Consider the following 12,232-nt stretch of genomic DNA (forward strand, 5'->3'; position numbering starts at 1 on the left):
ATTACAAGGGTATGTATATACTTGGTTCTGCATTCAATAGAAATATACTGTCTGAAACTGCTTATTTGACATCTTGGGTCAGTTTCTGCAATGCTGGCAATGGTCTGCATTCAGTTTCAGATCTGTGGGATCAGAGATATGCATGCAGTGCCATTGTGCATGGATATGCATTGCACATTAGTGTGTGGCAAGCAGCAATAGCAAGTACATGTCTATACCGCTTATCAGTGTAGCTAAGCACCCCCTGAGCAGTTTACAATCTGTAGTAGGCTAATTGCTGGGGACACAATTTAGCAACCCACAGAAGGAAGCCAGGCTGAGTGGACCCTGGAGCCCTGGCTAGGTTTGAACTCACAATCTTGTGGCTGCAGTACCACTATTTAATCACTGCGCCACCAGATCGGACCAGGGCTCTCCTTGGAAGTAAAGGTGGCCAAGCTGAAGCTATCATACTTTGGCCACATCATGAGAAGGCGCAGATCACTGGAAGAAACAAGAATGCTAGGAAAGGTAGAAGGAAGAAGGAAGAGATAAGACCACAAACCAGATGGAGAGACTCAATCAGAGGGTTATTATGTTCAAGGGCTTATTGCAGGATCTGGGCAAGAATGCAATGGAGGAAAGGGATCCTTGGAGATCTGTCATCCACAGGGGAGCCACGAGTGGGAACCGACTTAAGGGAAGCTAACAACAACTGTGGGAAGAGCTCTTTGGCCACATTCCCACTATGAAATAAAGTGAATTTCTGATTGGTGTAAATGGCCCTCGTTCCCATTTGAAACCAGTTCCTGTTGTGATGTGACTGATTCCTCTCATGATAAAGTGAGGCAATGCAAAAAACCCCAAAACAAAACGGTTTTTCCAGACACTACACTAGTTTCTTAGCGTTTCTTTTGAAAAGAATCAATGCCGAAGTGTGTTCAACAAGTGGGAACAACGGATCTGAATCACATTGTTCTGGAGGAGAGGGACTAATGGCAGAGGGGCGTTTACCATCCCTCCTCAGTTTTTGGGAGATCCACCATTCCTCCCCACTCTCAGTGCCGCCTTTGTGCATCTGGTGTGACCGACGGGCACATGATTATCTTTTAAAAATATAAAATTGATAGAAGATTCGATTCATTGGTTTTGCAACTACTTGCAATCGCAAAACCAACGAATCAAATCCTCTATCGATATATTTTAATATATTAGCCGGCTGACATGCATTTTGAAATGGCGCAAACAGTGGGAACGACATGCGTGCCAAAAAAGAAGCGATTACAAGGAGGTAATGAAAAGATCTGCTTTTTAAGTGGGAATGAGCCCTTTGACTCTTCCAATCTTCTTGTTAAGGGCAAACATTGGCCATACTTAAATATGGCCAGCAGGGGGCAGCAAAGCTCCATAGGTCCAGCTGGCAGAAGAGAAGAGCTGCCTGCAGCCCTTGTTCAGGTCTCCATGCATTAACCTCACCCAGCAAAGCAAAGCAAAGCAAAGCAAAGCAGAGCAAAGGCTTTTTACTTGTTGCACAGATTCAGCTCAGTAGAGAGGGATGGGTCAGTGGTAGGGAGACGTGAGCAACAACAATGTAGTATCTGACCCCATCCTACATCCATCTATTTTCCCCACCTGCAGGCTGGTTTCCAAGGCCAAACTGGTCTTGTCATCTCATTTCCATGTCCAATGGCTATGTCTTTGTCCACACATGATCACAGTTAAAAATGGACCTGCTACTTCATTTCCAGACCCAAAGAATTTTGACTTTGAATGAGCATCCTCACATACCTATGGCATATATATGTCTGTCCCTGGCTTCCACTCCATCAAAAGCAACTGAAGAAGGAGACTGAAGTGTAGAAAAGTTCATGCTGCCAACTTTTTTCTTTAGTCAGTCTCAAAGGGGCTACAAGATCTCTCCACATACTAATCATACAGACTAACATGGCTGTATCTTTGAAAGAAAGAAGTTGACAGCATGAGCTATCCTAGGCTCAAATCTGCTTCCTCATATGCATCATCATCATCATTATTACTATTATTACTGATTATGCATGTGAGGAAGTAGAATTAAGTCTATGAAAGCTCCTGCTGCCATCTTCTTCCTTTCAGTTAGTCTCATAGGTGCTACAAGTTCCCTCTACATAGTGTCTAGTAGTGAGTATAGTGTCTAGATTGAGGGAAGTAATAATAGTGCCGCTTATTCTTCTTTGGTCAGGCCTCACCTGGAATAATCTGGTGTCCAGGTCTGGGCACCACAATTTAAAAAGGATGTGGAGAAACTGGAGCATGTCCAAAGGAGAGCGACTAAAATGGCGAAGGTGGAATGGTGGAAACCATGAAGCCCTATGAGGAACGAGTCAGGGAACTGGGGACGTTCAGCCTGGAGAAGAGAAGAGGTGATATATGATAGCCCTGTTTAAATATTTGAAGGGATCTCATATTGAGGAGGGAACAAGCTTGCTTTCTGCTGCTCCAGAGAATAGGACCCGGAGCAATGGATGCAAAAGAGATCCAGCTCAACATTAGGTGGAACCTCCTGACAGTAAGGGCTGTTCGACAGTGGAACAGATTCCCTCAATGGAGGACAGTGACAGTGTGAAGATGCTTTTAGAGAAGCTTCACCAGTAGGACTAATTGGGGCCCTGCCTGTGATGGGTTTGCAGCCACCCGGGTCACGTCTGCTTCCTCTCTGGCGCATGGGACACGGAGTGCCTGGCCGTGCTTGGCAGATCAATGCTTATCTCCAGCGGCTCTTTGTTGCCTCGCTTGCTCTCAAAGGCCTCGCAACAAAGAGGGAGCTGTTGCCAATTTGTTCCGTTATCACATCTCGGCTCCTGTAAGCTCTTTAGATGGAAAGAAGGAGGTGGGACACCATCATGCCTCTGCCAGCCTTTGTGCACCCAGTCACCTTTTCATCCAGCCTACCTGGCAAGGAGGACGTCTGCAGCCCTGGGAATTGTGGTCAGGCTAGAAATACTAAGTAAGGGGTCCACAATGTTTACAAGCAGCAGAGTTCCCAGATCTCAAGACCTGGACCTTCATCTCAAGGTGTCAGGCCAAGGGGAGGAAATGTAGGGCAAGAGCACTGTCTGGGAAAGTGTGCACATACATACTTTCCTCACATTTAACAACATCCAAACAACGATACCTTTACTGGGCAAGCAAAATGCACAATTACAAGTTTTCGAAGTCACACTGGCTTCTTCTTCATCAGGCAAACAGGAGGAAGAAATGGAAGATGTTGGTCCTAAGCCTGCATTTTCTGTTTCTGGTCTCAATTCAGATGGAAGGGAGGGCTATCTGCAGGCTTTGGCCCTGTGGTCACTGGGAGATTCTCAAAGCCAAGGACATTTAATGTCCATTTGCAATTCAAAGATGTTTCCTTGGAACCCAGTATGTCTCCTTCCTTTGTGAAGCCACAGGCTCCTATGCAGGTAGAGAACAATTTGAAACCCATTACATGTTTTTGGGATTTTGAGATACAGCATTTTAGCATCGCAAGGGAATCCTATGGAAAGCGCCAGGGGTCTGGGACCTTGCTATCTGAGGCTTCTGCCTCCATCAAAGGGAAAGCCATTTTCTCTAACATTGGTACAGACTGGCATGCTTTGCTTCTAGACCATCTCAAGTTTTCCTGATGAAAAACATGAAGACTCCTTGCGAAATTCAGTGTTCTCTTCCTACATAGGAGCCTGCGGCTTCACAAAGGAAAGAGACATGCTGGGTTCCAAGGAAACATTTTCTTTGAATTGCAAATGGACATTACATGCTTTGATAGAGAGTTCCTGCATGGCAGAATGGGGTTGGATTGGATGGCCCTTGGGGTCTCTTCCAACTCTATGATTCTGTGAGATTCTCCTGGTGTGGATCTGGCAACCAATATCATTCGGGTGTATGTGTATGTGAGATCTGTCTACTGACAGTGTTCCCAAAATGTGGGTCTGCATTTTGCATCAGGATCCCAAAGGCAGAGTACCCTCCCTTTGGAGATGCTGGCTTCACTCAGGAGCCAGGTAAACACAGGGCTGTTTATTAAATTTATCTCAAAAATGCTAATGCACATGGTCTTAATCTTTTAAATATGTTTGAACCTATTAACGTGTTTAATATGTTTTGAATCTATTTAAATTATTTTGATTGCATTTTGAATGTTTTAAACCTCTATGTGCTGTTCGTTAGTGGATAAGATGCCAGTTGTGATGATCAGATAATTGGAAGGTTGGCAGTCCAACGTCCAGGTGCCACATGATGGGATGAGCCCCTGTCTCTAGTCCCAGCTTCTGCCAACCTGGCAGTTCAAAAGCATGCAAATGCAAGTAGATAGATAGGTACCACTTCTCAGTGAGAAGGTAACAGTGCTTGCTGCAGTCATGCTGGGCACATGGCCACCAGAGCAGTCCTTGGGCAATACTGGCTCTTTGGCTTAGAAACGGAGATGAGCACCAGCCCCTACAGTCAGTTATGGCTAGACATCCATGTCAAGGGACTACGTTTGCCTTTACCTTTATGCTGATTTTACCTGCATGCTGCCCCAAGATCTTGTGATACGAGTTGGTATCGAAACAGTCAGTGTGGCTTAGTGGTTTGAGCATTAGACTAGGAGACTGAAGACAAGGCTTCAAATCTCTGCTCAGCCACTGGGTGACCTTGGAGCGTCCAAAACTGGGCCTCCAGGTTTAAAACTGAACCCAGTACTACTCCCAATGCTATTTTGGGCTGCATCAATAGAAGTATAGTGTCTAGATCAAGGGCAAAAGTCATAGTACCCCTCTATTCTGCTTTGGTCAGGCCTCACCTAGATACTGTGTCCAGTTCTGGGCCCCACAATTCAAAAAGGATGTTGAGAGGCTGTAGCGTATCCAAAGGATCGCCACTAAAATGATGAAGGACCTGGAAACCATAAAGCCCTCTGAAGAAAGACTTAGGGAGCTGGGTATGTTTAGCCTGAAGAAGAGACAGTTAAGAGGTGACGTGATAACCCTGCTTAAGTATTTGAGGGGATGCCATATTGAGGAGGGAGCAAGCTTGTTTTCCAGTGCTCCAGAGAATAGGACACAGTGGAACAATGGATGCAAGTAATGGATGCAAACAAAAGAGATTCCACTTTAACATTAGGGGGAACTTCCCAACAGTAAGAGCTATTTGACAGCAGAAGATACTACTTCTGAAGATGGTGGAGTCTCCCTCTTTGGAGGTCTTTAAACAAAGGCTTGATGGCCATCTGTCAATAAGGATGCTTTGATTGAGAGTTCCTGCATGGCAGAAGAAGGGGGTTGGACTGGATGGTCCTTCTTGGGGTCTCTTCCAATTCTATGATTTTAAGTCACACTCTCTCAGCCTCAGTGGATGGCAATAATGAGCCCCTTCTGAAGAAACATACCAAGAAAACCCCATTATAGAGTTGCTTTAGGGTCGCCATATGTCGGAAATGACTTGAAGGCACTCAGCCCTAACAACGGCAGTAACAAGAAACAGTTTAATAAATGTAATACATGAAAAGGCCTTTCTGCATTTGACTCATAAGAAATTATGTCGGAGAGGTTTTTTTGGAGGGGGGGGGGGGAAGGGAAAGAAAAAACCTCCTCCTCCATCAACAAAGACACAGCCTTCCCTTCTTCTCCTTCCTGGATGAGAAAATTCTGTCCTTCTTTATAAAAAGCATAAAGGGACAAACCAAGGTGCCTTGCCTGTGCTGTCTTCAAAGTAGTTTGCAAAGAGGAATTGATGAGTTCTTTTGCTAAGACCCCTCCGAGGGAAAACGCTCAGTTGATCAGTCTGTCCCCCCTTTCCACTACCGCTTTCCCCTTTACCAGCAAAGAGGACAAGCGAGGCTCTTTGCCAAAAGCCAGGAAAGAACACATGGCAAAGGATGAGCCACAGAAGGCAGGGCCAGGAGCAAAGGCCACTTGGAGTGACAAGGAAGGGGAAGACACTCTCACCATCCCTGCAACCCAAACCCAAACTCTTATCCCTGGCACCGTTCTGCATTGCAACCTAACACATTTGCAGATGACACCAAATTGGAGGCTGTGTGAGGAAAACCCCACAGCAGCAGTTCTTACCCCACGATCCATCTTCTGTCCACCTCCTTTTTTCTGATATTAAATTAATATGAGGCTCATAATGCTGAAGTGTAGTGGACTCTCCTTCTTTAAAGAGGCTGGATGGGCATCTTTCAGGAGTGCTTTAGCTGTGACTTTCTGCATGACAGAATGGGTTGGACTGGATGACCTTTGGGGTCACTTTCTATGATTGTAAGCCCATGCCTGTTTTGTTTCATTCGTACCTCACTTCACCTTCTACTTTGACAAGCTTTCCATTGTTGCATTTCCTCCAACATGTTGAAAAAGAAAACCTTGAAGTGTTTGTTGCTGGTTTTGTTTGGTTTTTTTATACCTCTTGCAAGAGACTTTTAGAAATATTTATTGTCTGTCTGATCACAATGAAACCTCCTTTTTCTTTCAAGACAGGAGCTGCAAAGCAAAGGATGGAATTGCAGAGTTGGAGGAGAATCCGCAGGCCATCCAGGTTAGCCCCCTTCTGCCATGCAGGAAATCACCATCAAATACACAAGGCAATAAAGATGCGTCGGTGGCACGCTGTTGTGCTGGGTATTGGCAACACCTTCCCAATCTCTATTGTGCTTTCCAAACAGAAAGAAACGAGAACAAGAACCATAAAAAACAGGGGAGTTAATAGTTCAGAAAGACACAGGCACGTTACAGACCGCCCAAAAGCGGGCGGTCTGGCGCTGGCTCCATTAGCTACGCTGAGAAGCCCCAGTGGCCAGACTGCGAGGCTTCCCGGCAGAGCTAAAAAGGAACGCCGAAATGGCGCTCCCTTTTGGCCCCTGGAAGTGGCGCCGTGAAGCACACACTCACGGCGTCACTTCCACCGCGCCATGTCTGGACGCTGTGCGTCCAAGACGTAAATATGGCAGCGCCCATGTGGACGGGCACTGCCATTTACTACGCGCTCCGCGCGTCCTAGGGAAAGGGGCAGTTAGGAAGGTGAGAACCTTCCTAACCCTAGTATGTGCGGAGCGCGTACTAAATGGCGGTGTGTAACCCGCCTCAATCTCTCTGGCACAGTCTCCTTCATTTTCTTTTTTTAAAAACCCAATGTGTGTGTGTATAATATATATCATAGAATCATAAAATCGTAGAATCGTAGAATCGCAGAGTTGGAAGAGACCACTAGGGCCCTCCAGTCCAACTCCCTTTACATTATGGCATTTTACCCTTTAGCGGTTCTTAAGATAAAATAGTAAAATAGTAAAGCCTTATATATATTGTAGTGCATAATATAATATAGATGAGAACAAAAAAACAACAGAAAATGGATAAAAGCATTTGACTTCCCACCCTTCAAATCAAAGACAGTAGATAGATTTCTATGTTTCTCTGTGTATCTTAATCATTATTTCAACATCTGACAAAATAACTGCAAAAGGGAAGGCACATTAGTCTTCAAAGCCTATAACCAATTTCTTCTCCCCCTTTTTTTCTTTATATTAACTATAAAAGATTCCCAGTCTTTTCAGCATTTTTTCCTATTGACTTCTCTCTAATCGTTGTGGACAGCTTATCCATTTCTGCCGTTTGGAAGACTTTTAGTCTCCGTTCTCCTTTTGTTGGAAGCATAGTGTTTTTCCAATTTCCCACATATAGCTGTCGTGCTGCTGATATATAATATAGTACCTTAAAATTTATACCTTTAGAGCTTTCCTGAGTGAGTCCCAATAGAAAGAGTCCTGGTTTTAGCTGTAGTCTAGTTTTCTGAATATCTTGCATTGCCATTTGAAATCGTTTCCTAGTATGCCTTTGTCTTGTTGCATGTCCACCGCATGCGGGAGAAGAACGTGCCTTACTCCTTCTCTGGCTCAGTCTTTTAAAGCCCAAACTGGTGGTCCATAAGCCCTGGGCTGCCAGTCCCTGGAGGATTTCCAGGACAGAAAGAAACTGCCGTAGCCAATGGATCCAAAAATGGTGCCAGTCCATGGCACTTTGGGGGCGGTGATGGGGAAACGTTGATCCCCTACATCAGTTAGCTTGAGATGCACTGCGTTAAAGGATTCCAGAGTTGCTCAGGGAGCATAGCCCTACATATGTGTCAGAATCATAGAAACACAGAGTTGGAAGAGATCTCAAGGGCCATCCAGTCCAAGCCTTTTCTGCCATGCAGGAAGACACAATCTCTCTGTAACAGATGGCCACCCAGCCTCTGTTTAAAGACCTCCAAAGAAGGAGACTCCATTACGATCTCCAAGGAAGGAGTGTGTTCCACTGTCGAACAGCCCTTACTCTCAGGACGTTCCTCCTAATGTTGAGGTGCAATCTCTTTTCCTGTAGTCCGAGTTCATGCCAAGACAGCAGAAGCAGGTTGAGCAGACCATGGGACCACAGGATCATAGAGTGTGTACATCTACAGTGCTTCATAAATAAAGTTTGACAATAATAATAATAATAATAATAATAATAATAATAATAGAGTTGGAAGAGACTGCAAGGGCCATCCAATCCAATCCCCTTCTGCCATGCAGGAACTTACAATCAAAGCATCCCCGACAGATGGCCATCCAGCCAATGTTTAAAGACCTCCAAGGAAGGAGGCTCTACTGTCAGGAAGTTCCTCCTAATGTTGAGCTGGAATCTCTTTTCCTGCAGTTTGCATCTATTGTTCCAGGTCCTGTTTCTCTGGAGCAGCAGAAAACAAGCTTGCTCCATCCTCAATATGACATCCCCTCAAGTATTTAAACAAGACTCTCATATCACCTCTTACCCTTCTGTTCTCCAGGCTAAACATTCCCAGCTCCCTAAGTCTTTTCTTATAGGGCTTCATGGTTTCCAGACCCTTCACCATTCTGGTGGCCCTCCTTTGGACACCCTCCAATTGGTCAAAATCCTTTCTCAATTGTGGTGCCCAGAACTGGAGACAGTGTTATTCCAGGTGATTTGGGGGCCAGCATGGCATATTCTGAGAGGAAGGAGACTCCGTCCTCCATAACTGCCACCTGCCGGCCTGAGAGGGAGTTCACCAGGCAGGTCCAACTCCATCAGGACTAGCCTGGAAGAAGGAAGAGCCCTCCCTCCAATCCATCTGCCTTGGTCCAGGCCTCAGAGGGAGAGAAGAACCACTGGACCTTATCCCCTTTCCCTCCACCATTCCCTTCTCCTTTTGTTTCGTGTCTTTTAGATTGTAAGCCTGAGGGCAGGGAACTGTCTGATTAAAAACAATAATTGTAAGCTGCCCTGAGAGCCATTAGGGCTGAAGGGCGGGGTATAAATACCTAAATAAATAAATAATAAATATAAATAAATAAATATTCTGGCCAGTGAAGACAAGCCCTTGGACCACAGGCCAATATCAGCCTCCTCCAGTTCTCAATGGTGAAGCTATGATAGGCAGAGCCTTTTCCATGGTGACTGCTGGGCTTTGGAGTTGGCCTCCTTTCTGGCCTCCTCCTTCCAGCGGTCAAAGATCTTTAGATTCAGACAGGATTTTCAGCTGCTGCAGAAAGTGATCCTACCTCCCTCCATCCCTCCCTTCTACTCCCCTTTCTTGTTAAGACTTAAAATGCTTTTTAAAGCATTTTTAATGCATTGCCTGGTTTTAACAGGATAGTTTTAATTGTTATTTAATTGCTTTTTAATTGTTCGCTAATGTTATAAATGACTGGGTTTCAGCTGTATGTTGTTTTACTATGCGCTGCCCGTATGCTACCTTGTGGGCCGGGGGTTTCTCATTGGAAAAGGGGCTTACATTAAATAAATTAGCGGGACACTTCAGCAAAACCCTTGACCTCTGTTTCCTTAGGACAGAAGTTTGTCTCCCTCCTGCAAAAATCACAACGCCAGCAAAAACTTGGCTCATTTATATTGTGTAGTGTTATGTGTGTGGGATTTTGTTAACTTGTGTGACCTTCTTTTCTTTTTCAAGAATGCAACCAGAGTCATTTAAGGCTTGGATAAGAGAGAAGCCATGCTTTCCAGCTGCAATGAAATATATCCCTGTGTGCGGTGTGTTATTAGGCATCTCACCGCACAAGCTATGGCCTATTTTCTCCAGATTCCCTTTCGCAATAATAAAAGGATTGAAAAATATGACCGAAGGAGAATCCAGGGTCATACCCTCAAGAAATGAATACTTGTACACATACCCACATAGTTCCTGCTGTGTATACACAAAAGACACCCGAGTCAAAACCTCCATCTCAGAATATCAAGGTGTCCATGGCAAATGCACCAAGTACTAGTATGCAAAGGGATCTTGTTGCATCTTTGAGACTAACTATGCAAAAGAAGTTGTAGCATGAGATTTTCATAGACTTTGGTTGACTTTTTCAGGTTGCTAAGGTGCCACAAGATCCCTTTGCGCACTGATATTCCAGATTAATATAGCTATGGATGTAGTTGCACTGCAGAATTAAAGCAGTTTGATGCCATTTGGGATTTGTAGTTTGGTGGAGCAACAGAGCTCTCTGACAAGGCTGAATACCTCCCAAACGACAAATCCCAGGATTGTATAGGAAAACGCCTTCTGCAGAGCGGCTACACTCTCTCTCTCTCTCTCTCTCTCTACTCAGGTGCTGTGCCTTCATGCCGTTTGGTGACCCTAAGGCAAGCCTATCATGGGATTTTCTTTGAAAGATTTGCCCAGATGAGGTTTTCCCTTGTAACTGTGAAACTGCAACCTCCTTTTGCAATGGACAATAAACTGTCTATTCACCCTGACAGTGGAGAACGATGAAACGTTAATCACAAGTCCAAAGTAGGTCTGTTTGCCTCATATTGACAACCATGGATTTACCATTTTGAGAAGAGGATTTGTTTTCATCTTGCCGTTCCATGCAATTCACAGTCTAATTGTTACGAGGCAACCTGTTTTTGTTAGCTGTGCCACTGCTACAGGTGCCATTCTGTTACTTTGCTCTTCATCTGATTGGAATTACTGTGAGGTTTGCTTTATATTGAGTGCTATGGATTTACCATTGGGAGAAGAGAATTTTTTTCCATCTTTTTCCATTCTATTTACAGTGAGATCTTTGCAAGGTGACCTATTTTGGACTTGTTATTAACGTTTCATAGTTCGCCACTATCAGGGTGAGTAGACAGTTTATTGCCCATTGATAATTGTTCAATTACTAACGTATTTGTAAGAGTCTAACTAAATTCTGTGCAATATCTTACTGCTCTTTGGTATTTGTACTTAGTTGACACACAGTACATCCACACTTGGTTTTTCCTTCTCCCCTTAGTTTGGACCCATCTTTTGGGCCTCTCTATGCCTTTGGCTCTTCTGGCAGATGGGGTTTCCCTTTGCTTTTTCCCACCTTTCTGTTTGGGTTCTGGACCTTCCTGGGCCTCATAGGGTTTTTCTTTCATGAGGAGGTCATGCAACAAGGGTCACCTTTGCCTCCCCAAGACATGGAATGAAGATGAACCCCAAATTCTAAACGGAGAAGTGGAAGCTGCAATTAGAGAAATGGGGAAAAAAGAAATCACCTGGAACAGATGATATTCCAATCAAACTGCTTCAATCCATACCGACAGAATCAACTCTGGTGCTAACCAACATATGTCAACAGGTACAGATATCAAAACAATGGCCAAAAGATTGGGAACAATCAATATACACCCATCCACAAAAAAAGGAGACACAACAGGGGGGTGGAATGAATGGCCCTTGTGGTCTCTTCCAACTCTATGGTTCTATGATGCTATGATTCTGTAACTGTAGCAAATATAGGACCATAGCACTAATCATCCATGTAAGCAAAATTCTGCAACACAGGGGCAGTACAGACCAGCACTTTGTGCCAGCCTAACTCCAGAGTAGGGCTGGGCGTCCACATGCACCCAGCCCTATTTCTGCCACATGTACATCAGTATGGCATGCCACCATCAACATGAGGGGCGCCATTGTGACGACGGGTGGTGCAGTGCCCAAATGGTGCTGGCTGGAAGGGGTGTCACCATAATACATGGGCACCACTATGGCACCCCTTGAGCAGCTTCTTTTTGCTCCCGAGAGTGAGTGGATTGTTGCCGCAGTAATCGGCATACAGGGGTGGCGTTTAGCCACCTGTCTGTTGAGCTCCATAGACTCTAGCCTAAACCAACTGCTAGTGACATTGGAGAGAGAAATCCCAGGGGTCCAAGTGGGATTCAGGAAAGGAAGAGGCACCAGAGATCACAGTGCAAATATGCGATGAATAATGGAGAGCACCAACACATTTCAAATGAAAATC

The 12,232-nt window shown here is 44.8% G+C and overlaps 1 protein-coding gene across 1 annotated transcript in view; it reads left to right on the plus strand.

Moving 5' to 3' along the window:
- LOC149315341 (thioredoxin-related transmembrane protein 1-like) overlaps window positions 1-6,709 on the plus strand; it is a 47,965-nt gene extending 41,256 nt beyond the window's left edge. Inside the window, exon 8 of the mRNA XM_089522986.1 lies at window positions 6,449-6,709. Coding sequence (XP_089379112.1) covers window positions 6,449-6,678 — 230 coding nt within the window. The 3' untranslated portion in view covers window positions 6,679-6,709. The remainder of the gene's footprint in view (window positions 1-6,448) is intronic.
- Window positions 6,710-12,232: the final 5,523 nt, after the last annotated feature.

This window comes from Sceloporus occidentalis, unplaced genomic scaffold, assembly GCF_023333645.1.
Source record: "Sceloporus occidentalis isolate IW3139 unplaced genomic scaffold, rSceOcc1.0.p SCAF_4, whole genome shotgun sequence".
In the NCBI taxonomy this organism is placed as follows: domain Eukaryota; kingdom Metazoa; phylum Chordata; class Lepidosauria; order Squamata; family Phrynosomatidae; genus Sceloporus; species Sceloporus occidentalis.